The sequence below is a fragment of the Triturus cristatus genome, chromosome 5_2, assembly GCF_964204655.1.
Source record: "Triturus cristatus chromosome 5_2, aTriCri1.1, whole genome shotgun sequence".
NCBI classification, from domain to species: Eukaryota; Metazoa; Chordata; class Amphibia; order Caudata; family Salamandridae; genus Triturus; species Triturus cristatus.
Genome location: NC_140588.1, coordinates 425,330,471 through 425,350,348, shown reverse-complemented (window position 1 = coordinate 425,350,348; position 19,878 = coordinate 425,330,471). Strand labels below are relative to the sequence as shown.

The window sequence follows — 19,878 nt, the reverse complement described above, 5'->3', positions numbered from 1 at the left end:
TAAACCTCTGCTGAAAAAAATACAACGCTCCTTCAGCCAATATTGTTTATAAAAACCTCGTTTGTTCCTCTAGCGCAACTGCTAGAAGTGTTTCAGCCACATTTTTAATTTGAAGCATTTTCTCTTCGGTATGCTGGCTAAATAGGAATGTCCCAAAAATGGAGAGATTTGCTGCTTTTAATTGAGCTTCTGGATTCAAGGATGATAATCTGAGCCAAAAGGATCTTCAAAGAGAGATGCCATTCATGAAAATAAAAGGTAGGAGAAAGTTCTACAGCATCCACAGCAGCACTAAAAATGTTATTTGCCACTAGTAAACCTCCTTCACCATTCCAAATAATACTCTTGGCGATGTTTCGGCAAATCATCCACAAAGGATTTCATGCCATCCCAGATTTCCCTGTGGTATCTTCAGAGAAGTGCATCGGAACTTGCATTTTTCAGTTGTGTTAAAGAAGTTCCACAAATCTTTCTACCCACACCATTGATGTGTTTGCTTTCTGTTTCAGGTTAATTAGCCGATTCTGGTGCAGAGCATGTCTTTTCATGACAGCTGCCACTATTAGTGAATCCAGTTTAGGATCCGTTGTAAGGAAACTTGGGTCATGGTCAGGAGGTCTGTACTTTTTCAGTAAGCGTGATATTACTGCCTGTCCTGCAGTCGGTGTTAAAAAAAATGTCTTCTGCTATCTCAAGTTAACCTGGTCCAAAAGGTAACAATGGTCTAGTTGCAGTCCTTGGCTTTAAAGTCTCCAAGACGATGGACAGTGATGGTTCAGAAATTTCAGAGGAATATTTAACTTTGCCGCTCCTCTGGCTAATAAGCCTTGAAAAGTGATGATATCATCAACCAGTGAAACTGGAGTCGGTGACAAACGGTGAGGTAGGTAGGTGTGTATGGTGTGACATCAGTATCAGTATCTGTATATTGAGAGTTAGATTGTGAACTTACTTTCTTTTGTGGAAAAAAAGCAGAAGTGTGTCTACTCCTCTGCAGCTGTTGTGACCTGACTGGATATCTGACTGGCGATGGAAGTTTACATTTTTTAATTGGAGAAATCAAAGTAGTTCTTGATGCATTCTTTGAAGGAACTTCACGCACTATAATTGGAGTAACGGATCTAGAAGGTAATGGATCCAGTTCCTGAGAAGATGCTTGTTTAGATGTCTCTGGAGAATTCTCCTTATTTCTTTTTTGGGGATTATGCCGATTATCAGAGAGCCTAACAGCTTGGGAGGCAGAAGAATATTTAGATTGGACTGTAGATGGTGAGATGGACAAAAATTTGGAGACTTTGAAAATTATGTAGACAGTCTGTTTTTTCAATGTCAGTGGCGACGTCAGTGAACAAAGCCTCTTTGATGTCAACTGTATCGATGACGTAGAGTGTGTTCTCAATGTTGGGATGGTTCTTGACATCGACTGGTGTCGTGGTGGTGAATGTTGTAGTCAATGCTTCCGACCCTGTCTTGCAGATTCCTCATGTGACGGTGAACGAGGTTGGCGCCCCTGGTTTCTAAATCAATTGCAATCTCGACGATGTCTTGTGATGACGATTGTAATGATGCTGTATTTTCACCTTTGATCGTCCCCTGTGGTGTTTTTCAGAGGTTGGATAGGAAAAGAGGCTGGTCCAGATAGAATTTTTTCTTGTCTGTATTTTCTTTCTCTAACCGTCAGCCCTCGTGTCTATTATCATGTTCCCAAGGAGTATGCCTTCTCTGTCCTTTAATGTCCTTCCTGACCCTTTTTCTGCACATGTTGCACTCACTAACACAGTGGGAGGAAGGTAAAAATACCACACGGACTTTGTCAATATCTGTAATAGCTTTCTCTCTCCCACATGAAGAGCATTTAGAGAATAGTGATGGCATTCTGACTAAAACCCAGTCAGAAAACAATGGAAAATAGCTTTACTTGGCAGAGGATGGAAAAAGACGTCAGGTCAAAAATAAAGAGTAACCTGGTCTGGAAGAATAAGTAGTAATCTTAAGGTAAAAACCTCAGCAGTGTTCCTGGCATCCCTTACTTATGACCCAGAAAAAAGAACTGAGTGAGAAAGGAAACTGCCAGTGTGAGTTGCCTCCCTGGTTCTCAAATGCGTATCCTCCTTTTTTCTGTCTGTCAAATGAAAGCCAACAAGCTGCATTTTTTGCACTCATGTTCATGGAGTAAAACACTTATGTACATAGGTTTTCAATTAAAAGGTGCTGCAATATGGTACTATGAATATAATTCACAGGCTTATAATTGTAGAGCATCCAGAAAAAAGGGCACCACCATGGGCTTCCATTCAACAGATGTATGCAGAAGTTTTCTGATTCAAAGACAATATTTTCATGCTGTCAGCATGAGATTTCGTTATGTATCAGTGCATCGGGGTCCATGAAAACAACGGGTAATGATTCAAGAGCTTGTGATTTCAATGAAGATTCTATAATGCAGAAAGGGGCTTTGTGTAAAATCCGGATTAGGCTTTAGTGACATTTTTTCTTATACTGGTGTAATCTCAGGTATTTACTGAATGTTCATGTTATTTGGATACGTGAAATTTTTGTAATTCTACATTACGTGAAGTTTTGATAAATTGTTGTTTGCCTGAGACTGAATCAAGCAGAAAAGAAGACCAAAGACACTTATGTGGATGGGTTTATTTATGTCCAGAAATATTCTGATTGAAACATTCTGCATGACTACGCCACCTGTGTGGCTGAGCTGCCAAGGGCCAACCCTTCTGTAAGTATTGTCTTGAAATCAGCATCCTTCTCAGTTTTTGTGCTATGAATCACAGGCCATGTGTGAGGAGTCGCTGGCCACCTAATTTAAAACTTGTTGACAGAGACTTTGTCTGCCCCTCCTACAAGGTCTGTGGCTCAACCATTGGGCAAGAAGCTGTTAAGGACACTACGTATGCCAACCTGGTGCTTGTTTGAGGTCAAGTCCAGTCCTGGACTACTGTGATGCTGACAAGCGTCGCAGTCCATAGAATCATGGTGCTCACCCAAACACCACATACAAATAGGGTGAGGGTCCGTCGCCGACATCTGACGCGCACAAGAAGCACATGTCTTGAAACCCGAAGGCATTGCACACTGTTCCCAACGCAAAGGCGTTAAAAGAGGCCTGAAAACAGGTCAAGGGAACACACTCCGGAAAAGAAGGAAACTGACGTCAGCGTGCCGGGGTGGGACTTATGTGACCTCGCTGACGTCACGTCCGCGGACAACGTCAGGGCGGAGTTGCGTGGCTGTGGCAAAAAAAATCCGGATCCAGTCTCATGCCTGGGGATAATTCTATGTTAAGGAATCTGCAGCTAGTAGTGTCTATCAGATGGAAACACCACAAACCTTTTAAGTGAATTTAGATGTTAATCAACTGGTGTCCTGAAATAAAACTCTGAAAGCTGTACCTAACATGGCTGGTGTAGTACTTTGATGAGAATCATGCAGTGTGGTAACTACATTGATGAAAAGTCTTTAAAAATAAACATGTGAGTGCTTCAGAAATATCCCTCCAAATATAGCAGATACTCCAATGTCAGATACATGGGAAATATCTTTACCATGCAAAAGCAAACTGACCTTCTCAGCCATGACAAGCTGTTCCTGAACTTTTAAAAGGTTATGCTTTGTTGACACCAAGCTCTCTTCCAAGTGTTTCTGGTTTGCTGTATTATCATTCATAGACTTTTCAAAGTCAGATTTCAAAGCTGCCACTGTCTTTTCCAAATTATTTATTTCCTGTGTGGTGTGTGAAATCTATGAGAGAAATAAGCAGAAGAATGATCAGTTATTAACACAGTTCATCACTACTTGGACATCATTTCAACTAAATTAGTTTAGTAATGTCATTTATCTAAAGACAAATGGGAAATAAGAGGATAAGACACCATCCAGCTTTATCTTCAAAGCGCTAGACTATTCAGGCAGTTAAACAACAGATAGCATCACAACTGTTACACATGTGAACTAGATTACACTAGCAGGCAATCTGGCAAATCGCTGAATGAGAGCATATAAAGATTTTCAGTCTACAAACAATTGTTCTTCAGAAACAGTTTAAACAGTGGCAAAAAAACGAATACATTGAAAATGGCCTATTTGCATGTGTCCAGCAAAAGGTATCATCCCAGCGACATATTCAGTAATACATGTTAACAATACCCCATTTACAAATTGTCACTGGACATGAGTTGGAGATTAAACTTTGTATTCCCTATTCACTTTAAACAAGGAGTAAAGATTCTTGAAAAACTGCATTTATTTTGATTTCACAATCCAAATGAAGAAGCTGATAGGCATTTCTTGGAATTAGATGTCAAGGGGCAGGGGAGAGAAGCAGGGGAGAGAAGCAAAGCCGCTCTTGTGCTAGTTATTTAAATACCGGGAAATGAACTCTCATCAATTAATTTTATCAACTAAAGGTGAGTTCCATTTAGGGAGAGCACCACACAAGCTTGCTTGTAAAGGGGTCGGTGTGAAAAGAACAAGTTACTTACCTTCGGTAACGCTTTTTCTGGTGGATACAGTATCTGCCTGTGGATTCCTCACCTTGTGAATATCCCCTGCGCCAGCATTCCACGGAACTTTTCTTCCCCAGCATTCCACGTCGACGTGGGCGACGTCACAATACATCGGCTCCGCACGCGACTCCGTACGACGTCATCGGAGCCATAAGAAGCCCACGTCGGCGTGATGACGTCAGTTCCACCCATTTTTTCCGTGCCTTCGAGGCGAACAGGTGAACCAACGACAATCCCAAGTATACACAGTATATAGAAAAACCAATACATATACATAGCATACAAAACAAAGGAATGCTAATCAAACAAGCATTTCCTACAAATGTACAAGAGAAAATATAAGCATTTCAAACAAGACCTATTTCATGGTATACAAAAGGTGGACAAGGGGGAGGCGGGTGGGTTGGTGAGGAATCCACAGGCAGATACTGTATCCACCAGAAAAAGCGTTACCGAAGGTAAGTAACTTGTTCTTCTGATGGATACATCTGCCAGTGGATTCCTCACCTTGTGAATAGATTCCCACAGCAGTCCCCACTCCCGGAGGAGGGTGTCCACCTTTCTATACCAGAAAGTCTTGCAAGACAGAGCGCGCGAAGTGGCCCTCCCTCCTCATCTCAGAGTCCAAGCAATAATGCTTTGCGAAAGTATGGAGGGAGGCCCAAGTCGCGGCTTTACAAATATCTGCCACAGGAATACCCCGGGCCAGAGCAGATGTTGAAGACTTAGCTCTAGTAGAGTGAGCACGAATACCCTCAGGAGGAGTCTTACCAGCCAAGGCGTAGCAGATCTTGATGGTCAGTATAATCCATCTTGACAGCGTGCGCTTGTGCACCGCTTTACCCTTAGAACGACCAACGTAGCCAATAAAAAGCTGGTCATCAATACGAAAGTCCTTGGTCCTGTCCAAATAAAAACTCATAGCCCTCTTCGGGTCAAGGCGATGGAATCTTTCTTCTTCTTTGGAAGGATGAGGGGGTGGATAAAAAACAGGGAGGGTAATAGACTGCCCCAAATGGAAAGGAGTAACAACTTTTGGCAGGAAAGCAGCCCTGGTCCTGAGAACCATCCTTTCAGCATGTAAGGTAAGAAAAGGAGGTTTGGAACTAAGAGCTTGAAGCTCACTCACCCTCCTTGCCGAGGTTATGGCTACAAGAAAAACCACCTTAAAGGACAACAGCCTCAAAGGACAATTATGAAGAGGCTCAAACGGGGACCCCATTAAAAAGGTTAAGACAAGATTAAGGTCCCACTGAGGCATTACAAATGGAGTAGGAGGAAACATGTTTGTAAGGCCCTTGATGAACCTCAGAACAACCGGAGATTTAAACAACGAAGGTTGATCTGGAAGGCACAGAAATGCCGATAAGGCCGAAAGGTAGCCCTTGACCGTGGCCACAGCACAGCCCTGCTGAGCCAAGGAAAGAGCAAACTGAAGCACATCAGAAAGATGAGCCTTTAAAGGGTCAATAGACCTCTCTCCACACCACTTTACAAACTTAGACCACCTGTAGGAGTATATGGACTTGGTGGAGTGTCGCCTGGCCGATAAAATAACGTCCACCACATCAGGTGGGAGAGAGAAGGAACTCAGGTTGCCCCGTTCAATCTCCAGGCATGAAGGTGTAAGCTCTGGAGGTGGGGGTGTAGAACCTGCCCCTCCGACTGCGAGAAGAGGTCTGCCCTCAGAGGGAGACGGAGCGGAGGGCACGAGGAGAGGTGGAGAAGATCTGTGTACCACACCCTTCTTGGCCAGTCCGGGGCGACCAAAATGACTTGGGCCCGGTCTTGGCGAATCTTCCTCAGAACCCGAGGAATCAAGGGTATGGGAGGAAACGCGTAAAGGAGTCGTGAGCCCCAACTCAACTGAAACGCGTCCCCCAACGCCCCCTGCATCGGATACTGGAGACTGCAGAATGAAGGGCAGTGCGCGTTCTCTCGGGTGGCAAACAGGTCCACCCGAGGAGTCCCCCACGTCCGAAAGACGCGACGAACCACCCCCGGATGGAGCCTCCACTCGTGGTCGGCGGAGAACTGCCGACTGAGACTGTCCGCACGCACGTTCAGCACCCCGGCCAGATGACTTGCCGTCAGACAAATCTGATGGTCCTGAGCCCAGGACCACAGACGCAGGGCCTCTCTGCAGAGACAAAGAGACCCCACTCCTCCCTGTTTGTTTATATACCACATCGCGGTCGTGTTGTCCGTCAGGACTTGAACTGACTGACCGCGAAGGGAAGGGAGAAAGGCCTTGAGTGCCAAACGAATCGCCCGCAACTCCAGAAGGTTGATATGAAACAACCTCTCCTCTGGAGACCAAAGACCCTTGATCTCCAGATCCCCCAGATGAGCTCCCCACCCTAGGGTGGAGGCATCCGTTATCACTGTGGCCACCGATGGAGGTAGATGGAAAGGCTTTCCTTGGGACAGATTGCCCTCCACGCTCCACCAAGACAGATCCGCTGCAGCTTCTCCGGAGATCTTGATCGACTCCCCGAGATCCCCGTTGTGCTGATACCACTGCTTGCGGAGGCACCACTGGAGCGCCCTCATGTGCCAGCGTGCATGGTTGACCAACAGAATGCAGGAAGCGAACAGACCGAGCAGGCGAAGGACCTTCAGAACTGGAACAACCGCTCCACTGTGGAATAAAGGGACCATCTCCTGAATGTCGAGAATCCTTTGAGGAGGAGGGAATGCTCGACACACAGTGGTGTCCAGTACTGCCCCTATAAACAGGTTGCGTTGAGAGGGCACCAGGTGAGATTTGGGCACATTGATCGAAAAACCCAAGTCGAATAACAGCTGAGTTGTCACCTGCAGATGACGCTGCACCATCTCTGGGGACTCTGCCTTCAGAAGCCAGTCGTCCAGGTAGGGGAAAACCGGAATCCCCGACCTCCTGAGATGAGCAGCCACCACTGCCATCACCTTTGTGAAGACTCGAGGTGCAGTAGTAAGACCAAACGGGAGGACCGCAAACTGATAATGTTGCGACCCAACCGTAAAACGGAGATACTTCCTGTGCGACTTCAGGATTGGGACATGGAAGTACGCGTCCTGCAAGTCGAGCGACACCATCCAGTCTCCTTGCTGCAACGCTTGAAGAACCTGCGCAAGGGTCAGCATCTTGAACTTCTCCTGTTTCAGGTAAAAATTCAAGATTCTGAGGTCCAGAATCGGACGCAATCTGCCGTCCTTCTTGGGGATCAGGAAATACCGGGAGTAGCATCCCTGACCCCTTTCCTGCTCCGGAACCACCTCTATTGCGCCCTTCTGAAACAAAGCTTGAACTTCTTTCTGCAGGAGAAGCAGGTGGTCCTCCGAGCAATAACCTTGGCAAGGAGGGTAAGGGGGAGGAAACTCCCGAAAGGGAAGGGCGTACCCAGTCTCTACGAGGTTCAAAACCCAAAGGTCGGTTGTAACAGATTTCCAACCCCGTAGAAAGTAGGACACCCGACCCCCCACAGATCTTACATGATCCGGGATGGGGGATCTAGGGCTGCTTCCCTGAAGCCTCATTTGGAGCAGAGGAGGAGGAGGAAGAAGAGGGGTTGCGACCAGAACCTCTCCGACCCCTTTGCTTCCCTCTATAGGAGCGATAGAGGGGATTCTGCTGCTGTTGTTGCTGCTGTTGTTGTGGCTGTCGGAAGGAGCGAAAGGATGACCTTCCGAATCCCCTAGCCTTACGGAAAGTTGAACCTCTAGCAGGAACCTGCAGACCCAAGGACTTCGCCGTCAACCTACTGTCCTTAAAACGATGAAGAGCAGAATCTGCCTTCTCCCCAAACAACTTTTGTCCATCAAAGGGCAGATCCACCAGCGTGGCCTGGACATCTGCAGAAAACCCTGAGGAACAGAGCCAAGCTTGTCTCCTTGCGGCAATGGACGACCCCATAATCCTCGCCACAGAGTCCGCCGTATCCAGCCCAGACTGGATCACCTGCCTGGCAGCTGCCTGAGTGTCCGCCACAACCTCCATGAAGGACGACTTATCCCCCTCAGGTAACTTAGGGGCCAAAGTTTTTATAGAGTCCATCAGGGCATGAACATAACGCCCCAGCAAGCATGTGGCATTTGATGACTTCAACGCCATACTTCCTGAGGAGAATGTCTTTTTGGCCGCCTGATCAACTTTCTTTGACTCCCTATCAGCAGGAGATTGGGGGAAAGCACCCGAAGCATGTTTAGAACATGAAGCCTGCACCACTAGGCTCTCCGGAGAAGGATGCGTGGATAAAAAATCCGGGTCTCCTGGCGCAACCCTGTATCTCCTTGCCACCTGCCTGCAAACTGCTGGAGCTGACAGAGGCTTCTTCCACACCTCCAACACTGGTTCCAAGAGAGCCTCATTGAAAGGTAACAAAGGCTCCGAAGCCGACGTCGGGGAGTGCAACACCTCTGTAAGCAGATTGGACTTGTATTCCACAGAGGGCAGCTGCAGATCTAACAACTCCGCGGCCTTCTTGATCACAACATGGTAGGGCGCCAATTCCTGTGGTGGAGAAGACCTTGTAGAAGCATGCTCCCACTCCGGGGTGGTATCCAAACCACTTGCTACCTCTATACCTCCAAACTCATCCGAAGAAGAGTCGACTTCACCTTCTTCCACCTCAGCCCGATATCTTTCCTCCTCCAAAACCCTTTGGGCCTCCCGCCTCGATCGATCCCGGGGAGCCGGCGTCGTCGACGTCGTACGCGGCGTCGGTGGAGCCAAAGGCACCGGCGTCGGAGGCGCTACAGGCGGAGTCGGCGGCGCCGGATGCGGCGTCGATGGAGTCGGCCTCGGCGTCAAAGAAGGCTCCGAAGATTGACCATCCATCCGAGGTCGAGCCGGATTCCCAACCGGCGCCGGAAACTGCCAAGAAGGCGCCATCGGCATAAAAGGCAGAAAAGGAGCCTGAGCGTATTGCTGCGGCACTCCCAGAGAAAACGCCATCGGACCCACGGGACCTGCTGGTGCTCCGGATGGGAAGGATGCTCTCTGAAAAATGCCATACATGGCATTCAGAAATCCCGAAGGATCCGTACCTGGAGCCGGGAATTGGGGATAAGGAACTGCCCCTGTATCCTCCTGTGGAGCCACCGGCGTTGGCTCCTCAGAATCCTCCACCGGAGCCGCGGAGTTATCAGGCACCGGAACAGACTCTTCCTGCTCCTGCTCCACATCAGAATCCACCCGACCCGGAGTCGAAGCCTTGGACGGCGCCGGCGACGGCGTCGGGGAACGAGCTGGAGTCCGCTTCGGAGAGGGAGACTTCGAAGACTTATCAGGAGAAGGCGAAGGAGACAAGACCTTGCTCTGACGTCGACGAGGCGAAGCCGACCTCGACCTCTTAGACTTCGAGGACCGACGCCGAGAAGAATGCTTCCTCTTCTTATGGTGCTTCTTCGACTTCGACGACCTCGAAGTCGAAGACTCCCGCCTGGACTTCTCCTTTTTCCTCCCTCTCTTCTCCTCACCGATCTTCTTCATGAAGAGTTTGGTCTTCCTCTCCTTCAGCGCTTTAGGATTCATGCTCCTACAGCACCCGCACTCATCCACGTCATGATCAGAGGAGAGACACCATAAACAATTCTGATGCGGATCCGTCATGGACATCAGGCCTCCGCACTCCCTACAGGGCTTAAAGCCCGACTTCCTCGTCGAAGACATACCGATTTTAACAAAAATACACCACTAGATTACAAAGTATCTAGAGAGCACTGGGAAAAAACCGTTGCGCGTCGACGGCGCGGAAAAAAGGGAACTGACGTCATCACGCCGACGTGGGCTTCTTATGGCTCCGATGACGTCGTACGGAGTCGCGTGCGGAGCCGATGTATTGTGACGTCGCCCACGTCGACGTGGAATGCTGGGGAAGAAAAGTTCCGTGGAATGCTGGCGCAGGGGATATTCACAAGGTGAGGAATCCACTGGCAGATGTATCCATCAGAAGCATTAGTTACCCCAAAGTGATACTGAATGATGTATAGTATACCAGAAACAGGCAATGTGCATGAAAAAACATAAGTTACCTGCACAATGTAGTTCTCAAGTATTGATATCTTTCATTGATTCACATGCTCTTATCTTTTTCGCAGTTACGGAGGGAGTCCCACAAGCAATAAAAAGAGAAAGCATTGTACACTATATCTTGAACAAGTGACATTGTTAGCCAATTCACATCCCTTGACAAATGGCCAAACTGTAGCCAGATTGCAGCTTTTCAGCATTGCTAAAGAGTGACAATTCCTCAGATTTCTCTTAATATTTAAGAGGTATAAAAGAAGTAAGTAAGATTTTTCTAAAGTGCGAGAATGCCGAGGCATCTTGGCGCTAGCGTCCTAGAACTGAGCTGACAATGATGGGAGACCTACCTAATATAGGAAACAAAAATTCAAGTCTTCAAAGATTTCCTAAAAAGGACCCTGTTTGCGAACTCAACGAGAAAGGCACAGAGTTCAACAGCTTACAAGATAGATATGAGAAATGTCTACCACCCCAGTTAGCCTTCTTTATTTTAGGAATAACTACTAATTTAGCAATGGCTAATTTAAGGTCACGATGAGGGGCATGCCATGCAAAGGTTTTCTCTAAGTAGAGAGGGCCAGTACATTGCAGTGCCTTGTGTATCATACCTTGAATTTTGTTCTTTCTCCAACAGGCATCCAGTGAAGGTCCCGAATACTCTTTGAAATGGAGCTAAATTTAGGAATTATTAGAAGCAGGCGGGCTGTCGCATTCTGCAATGATTGTAGCTTTGAAAGGAGACGTTTGTGGATTCCCAGATAGAGAGCATTGCAATAGTCTATCTTGAATAAGACCAAGGCAATCATTACCATGTTTTGCATATCAAATGGAATAAATGGAAAGACCTTTTTAAGTATCTTCAATAGATAAAAACATGAAGATGTGATGTGATTGATCTGATTGATGAGAAAAAGAGCTGTCCATCAATTATGACCCCAAGGTTTTTCACTTTTTTTGTTTAATATCTGTTTATTGAATTCAAACAAATAGAAAATTATACATGTCGCAGAAAATGGAAGGCAGGGGCGGGAGGGTAACAAAAGTTGGGTTACGGAAAAAACAATCAGCTCTGGGCCTCTCCAAAGGGGTAAAACCAGCTCAATAGACTACAAAACACAAATGTAATGGAGGCACAGTGACTTCCCAAAACACAAGTGATAACATCAAAAAGAAAGCCCTCGCCACACCCAAGTGGGGAGCTATGGAAGCCCAGCTAAAGTTCCATTGTCCAAAAGAGGGCTAACAAAGCAGCACAGCCAATGAGTCAGACAGTTGGTCAAGGCAAGCAAAGTCCAGACAAGGTGAGGCCCCCCACCCACATGAAAAATACAATTCGTACCGCGACAATATCAATATACTTTGCTATGGATAAAACAAAGAACATCATATAACAATGAAGAGACAAAAAGAGAAACCTGAGAGAGGTGAGGACAGAAAGGAAAAAAAGAAAACAGCTAAAGAGGCGTCCCCCAGAGGGAAAGAGAAGGGAAAAAGAACAAAAGAGGATGCACCAGGGAGATGGGGAGGTGCGGGAGGGACCAGGGCCCGAAGTGGAGGCCAGTAGTCGCAAGGTCAGAAGGGTACGCCCGACAGACCAAGCAGATTACTCCGGGGAGACCAGTCTCAAGTCACGAGATAAGGGCTCCACAGGGTCTTCGAACAACTGTAGGGCCCGCAGTCTAGGGGGCATCAAGCGGGAGTGTTCGGTTTTAGTGAGATGGTGTATAAGTGGATGCCAGATGCGGTCAAAACGTGTGTCAGTGTGAGTGAGGCGAGCCGTAAGCAGTTCCAGGGACAGGACATCCCACAGCCGGAGAAACCACGCAGCAATGGGAGGAGGATGGGGTCGAGGCAATGGACTGTCCCGCCGCTCCCAATAAATGAAGAATTAAATACCAGTCTGCTGAAGTCATGGCCTTCAGTGTGCCGGGCCGGATACCCAGAATCGCTAGGGACGGAGTAGAAGGAACCGGGAAACCCACCACCTCTTTGATGTGACTGAGGACCTCCTTCTAAAACATGGTAAGACCCGGGCAAGACCACCAAATGTGCAGGAAGTCCTTTCTATCTGTCCGGCAACGCCAGCAAGTCAGAGGAGTGTTTGGGAACATCTGATGGAGACGGGTAGGGGTAATAATTCCATTGCGTCATCAGTTTAGATGCAGATTTGCGCTGAGCAATGCTATGGTACACCTTAGGGATGTCCTCTACAAGCGATGCCACTCTTCCGGGACAGGTCAGCAGCCAGATCAGAGGCCCAAAGCGCCTGGTAGCCATGAAGCGGAAGCTGCCGAGAGTGTTGAAGGACAAAGGGTGTGAGCTGTCGAGTCACCTCCCGGGAGTACACTGAGGAAGAAAGCCAATGACGCAATTGACAATATTGCAGACACGCGTTATCTGTGAGATGGAAACATTGTGTGCACTGGTCAAAGGTGCAGAGGGTAGAGCCCTGCCAAAAATCCTGGAGAACACGCTGACCCTCTATGGTCCAATCTTCAAAAGCCTGAGGCTGCAAGGCAGGGGGGAATGCAGGATTGCGCGTTAGAGGTGTATTGGGGGAAGGAAAGGTCGTAAGGTCTCGGGGAAGCGCCAGTTTATCCCATATTTTCAAGACCATTCTCGTCGGAGTCGCTAAGTAGGCACTGCAAGGGCGCGCCTCTCGCGGGAGCCAGGCTAAATCCCACAATGGTCTACAGGCCAGTGCACGGTCCATGTGGAACCAGTGTTTCTCGCTTTCAGGAACGACCAGTCCGATAAAAACCAGAGATGACAAGCCCAATAATATTATAGTTAATTGAGACAGGCCAGGCCACCCCGAGATCTGGGGAGCATGAGTATTTTATGAGAGAAGCGGGGGAGGGATTTCCCCCAGATGAACTTGGTAAAATCACGTTGTAGGGCCAGGATGTCAGCGTGCGAAATGGGAGTAGGAAGAGACTGGAACAGGTAGGACTTTAGGGAGGAGGGACATTCTAACTGCAGTAAGGCGCCCCAACCACACCAGGGGGAGGCCTTCCCATCGACGCATCTCATTGCGAAGAGATTTCCGGTATCTAGGCCAATTAGATGAGGACCAATAAGCAAGAATAGGAGTCAGATCCAAGCCCAAATAGCGAATCGACTCGTCAGTCCACTGCACCGGGAGCAGGTCCCGCAATCCCTGGTCTTCCGAGGACGAAAGCGTAAGATTAAGGGCATGGGATTTTGCTAGATTAATCTGATAGCCAGAAGCGGCCTCAAAAGACCCCAAGAGCTCAGCCACCGCAGGGAGGGAGGTCGATGGAGAGGACAAGGACAGAAGCAGATTATCGGCAAAGAGGGAAGCCTTATGTTCAGTGCCCCCCATATGGATACCCTGTACATTCTGATTACGGCGTATAGCAATAGCTAAGGGCTCGAAGACAAGTGCGTATAATAGAGGAGAAAGCGGGCACCCCTGACGAGTGCCTCGGTGGATAGAGATAGGAGCAGTGGTAGAGCCGTTGAAACGAATGCAAGTGGTAGGTTTCGCATAGGGGGCCATCAGTTTAGAAATAAATCCAGGTCCCAAGCAAATCTTCTGGAGAACCGCCTGGAGAAAGCTCCAGTCCAAGAGATCAAACGCCTTCTCGGCGTCATGGGAGACCAGGCAGGCAGGGATATTTCTGATACCTGATTTTTCCACCAAGTGGGCAATCCGTCGTATATTGTCCGCGCCCTGACGGTGGTGGATAAAACCCACTTGATCGGGGTCTATAAGGCCCGGAAGGTGGGGCTCCAAACGGTTCGCCAAGGTTTGGGTGAATATCCTGGTATCGGTATTTAACAAAGCAATGGGGCGAAAAGAAGCTGGCTGGGTCGGGTCTTTGCCAGGCTTGGGGACAAGCACTATCTCCGCCTCATTCATCGTAGGAGAGAGGTCCGAATGATCAGTGAAGCTGTTAAAGAGATAGAGCAAGTGATCCCGCAATTGCGGGTAGAAGACCCGGTAAAAAGCGACCGACAGGCCGTCAGGGCCCGGGGTTTTGCCCATCGAAAGCGGTTTCAATGCCTTAGCAATTTCCTCGTGGGAGATGGGCTCATCGAGTAACTTCGTGAAGTAGGGATCAATAGGGTCCCAGGGACAGGAGTCAAGGAACGCCTCGACCGCCTCCGACGGACAAGGATCGTGGGCATAAAGATCGGTATAAAAGGCCATCAGTGCATGGCCCTTGTCCGACTCCGAGATAGCCCAGGAGCCATCGGGCCGTTTGAGCTTCGCAATGTGGGATCGGGCAGTCTGGAGCCGCAGACAGCGTGCCAGGCACGCCCCAACCTTATCACCACCCACGTAAAAATGTTGTTTAAGATTAACAAGAAGCCTCTCCGCCTTGTTAGTGCACTGTAAGCGTAGTTGACCTTGTAGGGCAGCTAGGCGCCACTTGTTAGCGAGGGAGGGACAGGCATGATCCTCGCGCTCCAAGTCTTTAATATCCCGAGAGAGGGTGGATTCAACCAGACGTGCCTCCCTGGTTCGGTCAATGGAGATTGAGGTGATAAACCCCCGAACAGTAGCTTTGAAGGCGTCCCAACGGACATCCTCGGGAGTATCAGAAAGAGAGTTGGCCACAAAGAAGGATTCAATCTCCTTACGGATGTCCGCCACATCTACCGGATCACAGAGCGCCTGGGGGGGCAGTCGCCACCAATGGAGGGGATCTCCATAGGCAGTAGGAGGTTGGAGCGTAAGCAAAACATGCGTGTGGTCGGAAATAGAAATCTCAGAGATTTCCGCGGTGCACAGCACATGAGCCAAAGAAAGCGAAATGTAAAAATAGTCAATACGCGAGTAGGAGCGATGAACGTGAGAAAAAAAGAGTAATCTCGAGAGTCTGGGTGTAGGTATCTCCAGGCATCAACCAAACCAAAGTCGGTAATGGCATTCCTTAATGGCGCTGACATCGCCCCACCAACATGGTGGGCCTGCGCAGTGCAATCCCGCTCAGGGTCCCAAACCAGATTAAAGTCGCCTCCAAGGACAACAGGGGTAAAAAGGGAGCGAAGGAGAGCCCCAAGGTGCAGGCGCAAGAACACATCTTGTTTCTGATTGTTGGCGTATACATTGACAAAAGTACCTCCCTCCCTCATCAGCCACACACTTGGAGGTCGCCGCGCGCCAGCCGGTTTAAAAACAAAATGGCCACACCACTAGTCTTGGACGGGAGCATGGCTAAAATTGGGTGGTGTATTTGCGGTGGGACATGAGGCAGGTGTCAGAGGAAAGCAAGTGGGTCTCCTGGAAGAATACCACATCAGGATCATGCTGAAGTAGATAGCGCCATACCTGCTGACGCTTGTTAGGGGAGTTGAGCCCCTTTACATCGAGAGAGAGAAATGTAACGGTATGTGTCATGGTGCAAGAGAGTAAGGACAATGCGCCCCAGCCACCCCATCAGATCTCAGAGCATACCAGACCCCAAATCCAGCCAAGCACACCCCAGTGAAGCCAAGGAAGACAACCCCCAACACCTGGAAGGAAGCCGACCCCCAGGGTCGCACAGGAGAGGAAGAAAAACATGTTGTCAAGAACAGTGGCAAAGAAAGTGGTTAAAGAACAGGAGCAAAGGGCCAGCCAACCCCACACAGTTGCCAATATCTCCTCCATACACTCCTAGAGTAACACCACAACCCAGCCTCTATCAAAGGCCCATCCGAAAAGAACCCGTAGAAGGGGAAACAGAAAGGAGAAGAAAGACAAAGAATTAAGAAAAAACAGGCCAACTGGGCAAGTCAATGTAGAGTCTATTGGGAACAGCCCAGGATCCCAAAGGCAGACCATTCCAGAGAAGTCACTCTCCTATAGGACTCAGGAATGGGGGTGGGGTGGCAGACACACAGGAGGTGGAGAGTCTCCACCCTCAGCGTCCAGTGGAACAATGAAGAAAGCAAAGGTTGATCCAGCCACCAGGCCCGGGCTGGGAGGCCCGTCAGAACTGGGCATGAGGTAGTAACACAGCGAGCCACATCATAGGACAGAGGGCAGCTAGTTTGTGAGGGACGGGGAGGCACTAAAGGAGCGAACGTGCTTGATGACATCCTGTTTGGCTTGAGACGATTCAGGTTCCCTCGAGAGGCGTCTGGAACGAGGAGGAGGAACAGTGGACCATTCCTGCCGGAGCGTGCCTGTAGGGCGTGTGCGAGAGGATGGGAGGTCACCATTGTCAGAGTCTACAGAGAGGTGAAGGAGATGCTGAGCCTCCGTAAGGCCCGAACAACTCGCCGTCTACCCTCCCAGGTGAACATCAAAGCAAAGGGATGGCACCATTGATATTTAATCTCAAGGTCCCGTAATTTATCCGTCACAGGCTTGAAGTCCTTCCTTCGGCGAAGTGTAGAAGGTGCAAGGTCATGAAAGATTTGTATGGAGAGCCCATTGTTGGAGACCACTTGAACTCCCTGCACCTTTCGAAGGATGGCTTCTTTGTCTGCAAAGAAATGGACTCTCGTGATGATGTCCAAGACAAAGTTAGGGCGGTTGCGGGGCCAGGCACACGATGCGCACGAACAAGCATGGGCGGCAAGGTACCCTCACCCTAGCGAATGGCAATGCAGGAGGTCCGCCGTGTAAAACAGGATGGGTTTCCCTTCCGTTCCCAATGGGACACCTTGAATGCGAAGGTTGTTCCACAGACTGCGGTTTTCCAGATCCTCCTGCTTCAACTATAGGGTGATATTTTGGTCTTCAAGTTCGGTTACCTTCTTCCAGAGACCATCAAGATCCTCTGTTCTAGCGTCCATTGTACGTTCAAGACCATCAACCCTGTCGCCTATCTCAGTGACCTCTCTGCGGATATCCTGCAGTCCGGCCTTGAAGTCCTGCCGAAGGGAGCCAAATTCAGTTTTGATTTCTTGCAGGAAGGATGACATGTAGGCCTGGGTGATTGGCACCCTAGAGACGGACGACCCAGAGGACGCCAAAGAAGGGGTAGAGTCCTCCTGCGTATGCGAGAGCGTTTGGACCATAGGGAGGTCACTGGATTCTCGCAGGTAGCTGCAGAGTCTTTATTACCTCTATTCTAAGGAGGCATGCCTTCGAAGACCAGAAACGTCAAAGACCCAGCGAAGGAAGAACCAGAGTACTCCAGCCAGTGGCAGGACCCGAGAAGGGTGGTAGCGAGGTAGCAGAGGAGCAGAGGACCACTCAGCGCGGTAGTGGTATGCACTGCAGCACACAGGACGGAGACGGGCACCAAGAGCTTCTGGGTGTGTGGGGCCACAGGCAATTGCACCCCCTAGGGCGGGAGAGGAGTGTCCAATTAGCGACAATGGAGGGCCAGCACACCCACCAAGAAGCAGGGACCCCTCAGGGGCGGTCACTGCAGCTTTGTAGAATCAGGGGGGCCCGTCCGTTTCCTCAAGCGGCAAGGAAGAGAGGAGGCTCCAACAGCAACTCGGGGCCCCAAGCAGGTCAGCGGAAGCCAGGGTATCCAGGACTTCCCCGCCGAAACCAGCGCCACTCCACACCAGCAGGAAACGCCACCAGGCACCTGTTTAGACGCAGCAGCGGCCAGCTCCCAAAATGGCGGCAGGAGCAAGTCGAACCGTTCCCAGCCGGGAAGCTCGGTCTGGATGGACCCTGCTTCACAAGGCGTCACCAAGAGGTCCCCAACATATAACCAGACTTCTCGGTCTGGAAGACGGGCCCGGTGACCCGGAAAAAGGCGATTACGGGATGCAACAGAGCGGAGACTCAATGGAACACGTCTCACTCCATGCGCGCACAAGCCACGTCCCCCGGTTTTTCACTTTTAAAGCTGGAGAGGGAAGCAAGCTTAAGTTAACAGACCACCAAGAATCGTTCCAAAAGGAGATGTCTTTCCTAAAGAATATCACATTCGTTTTCTAAGAGTTTAACTTTAGGCAGTTTTCCTGCATTCAAACTGTGATATGTGCCAAACAGTTGTTGACTTCTTTATCAACAACAGCGACATCTGATGCAATGGATACGACTATCAGCATATTGTCAGCATAGGATATTGCAGAAAAGCCATGTGATTGAATACGTTTTGCCAGAGGGGTGATATAGATGTTGAATAGGGATAACGTACTTGTAACTTCAATAGCATAGAAACTGAAAGCAAATGTAGAGAATCATAAAACTGGCACCTTGCCTTTAAGGCAGCCATGACCCCTAGCTTCCCATCATGCCTCAGGGGGGACAGTTAGGTCAGTTGTTCTTTTGCGGAGTCCCGGAGGTCAGGGCACAAAGAGATGCCAATTTTGGACCATTTGCCCAGGGAGGTGGGTGGGTTGCTTATGACTTTGATGAGGATACCCCTGGAAGAGAACAAGGATTACAGGTAAGTAACTTATCCTTCTCTTCCAGGGGATCCTCGTCAATAGTCATAAGCACTTGAATCGAGTAGCAAGCCTATCCCCTCTTCCTGCAGGCAAATGAGTACCATAAAAAACAGTGACATGAAAGAATCCAATCCAAATGACTTTAGCATTGAAATAAATTCCTCAAGGAAGCTTGGCCTACTGGAGTATCTGCTCTGGAATCAGAATCGAGACAATAGTGTCTTGTGAAAGTATGCAGCGATTTCAAAGTGGCTGCCTTGCAGATCTCAGACATCGGTCTCTTAAGGTCAAGGGAATGGAGAGACCTTTCTGCTGGCATAGATGGATTGGGAAAATAAAGAAGACAGAGAGATTGTTTGGTTGACATGGAAATTCTACACCACATTCCGAAGGAAGGAGGGGTGGGTCCTTAATACCACTCTGCTGTGATGAAAAAACGTGTACGGTTCTTTGGAACAGAGCGTCTGAATCTCGCTTACTCTACGAGCTGAAGTAATCGCCACCAAATAAGCGGCTTTCCATGTAACGTGCTGAAGGGATGCTTTGTGAATAGCTTCAAAAGGGGGACCCATCAGTTTGGAAAGAACCAGGTTCAACTCCCAAGGAGGAGAAGGAGGCCGGACAGGAGGGAAAACTTTCTTTAAACCCTGAAAGAAATCCTTAACCACCTGGAAAGAAAGAAGATTGATTTTGGGACTTTCTGTAGGCCGTAACAGCAGCCAAGTGTACCTTAATGGAAGCATACTTTAGACCTGATTTGGCCAAATGAGGGATAAGGTAAAATTAGCTCCTCTTGCCTCCTGGTAGGCAGAAACCATTACGTATACACCACACATAAAAACTTGTTCATTTAAAAGAATTGGAATGTCTTGTGGAAGGTCTTTTAGACTCCCTCAAAATGTTCATACAGTCCTGAGGAAGATTTAGGTGGCCGTACAGGAGGACCACATCGTTGTGATCATTTGATGCATCTTCTCACAACCTAATATAACCTTTGATACACCCACTCTAAATTACATACTG

General features: G+C 48.8%; 1 protein-coding gene across 1 annotated transcript in view; it reads right to left on the bottom strand.

Moving 5' to 3' along the window:
• Positions 1-19,878, bottom strand: part of LZTFL1 (leucine zipper transcription factor like 1) — a 446,657-nt gene that overhangs the window by 118,309 nt on the left and 308,470 nt on the right. Inside the window, exon 8 of the mRNA XM_085607356.1 lies at positions 3,583-3,759. Within this exon, the coding sequence (XP_085463482.1) occupies positions 3,583-3,759 (177 nt within the window). The remainder of the gene's footprint in view (positions 1-3,582; positions 3,760-19,878) is intronic.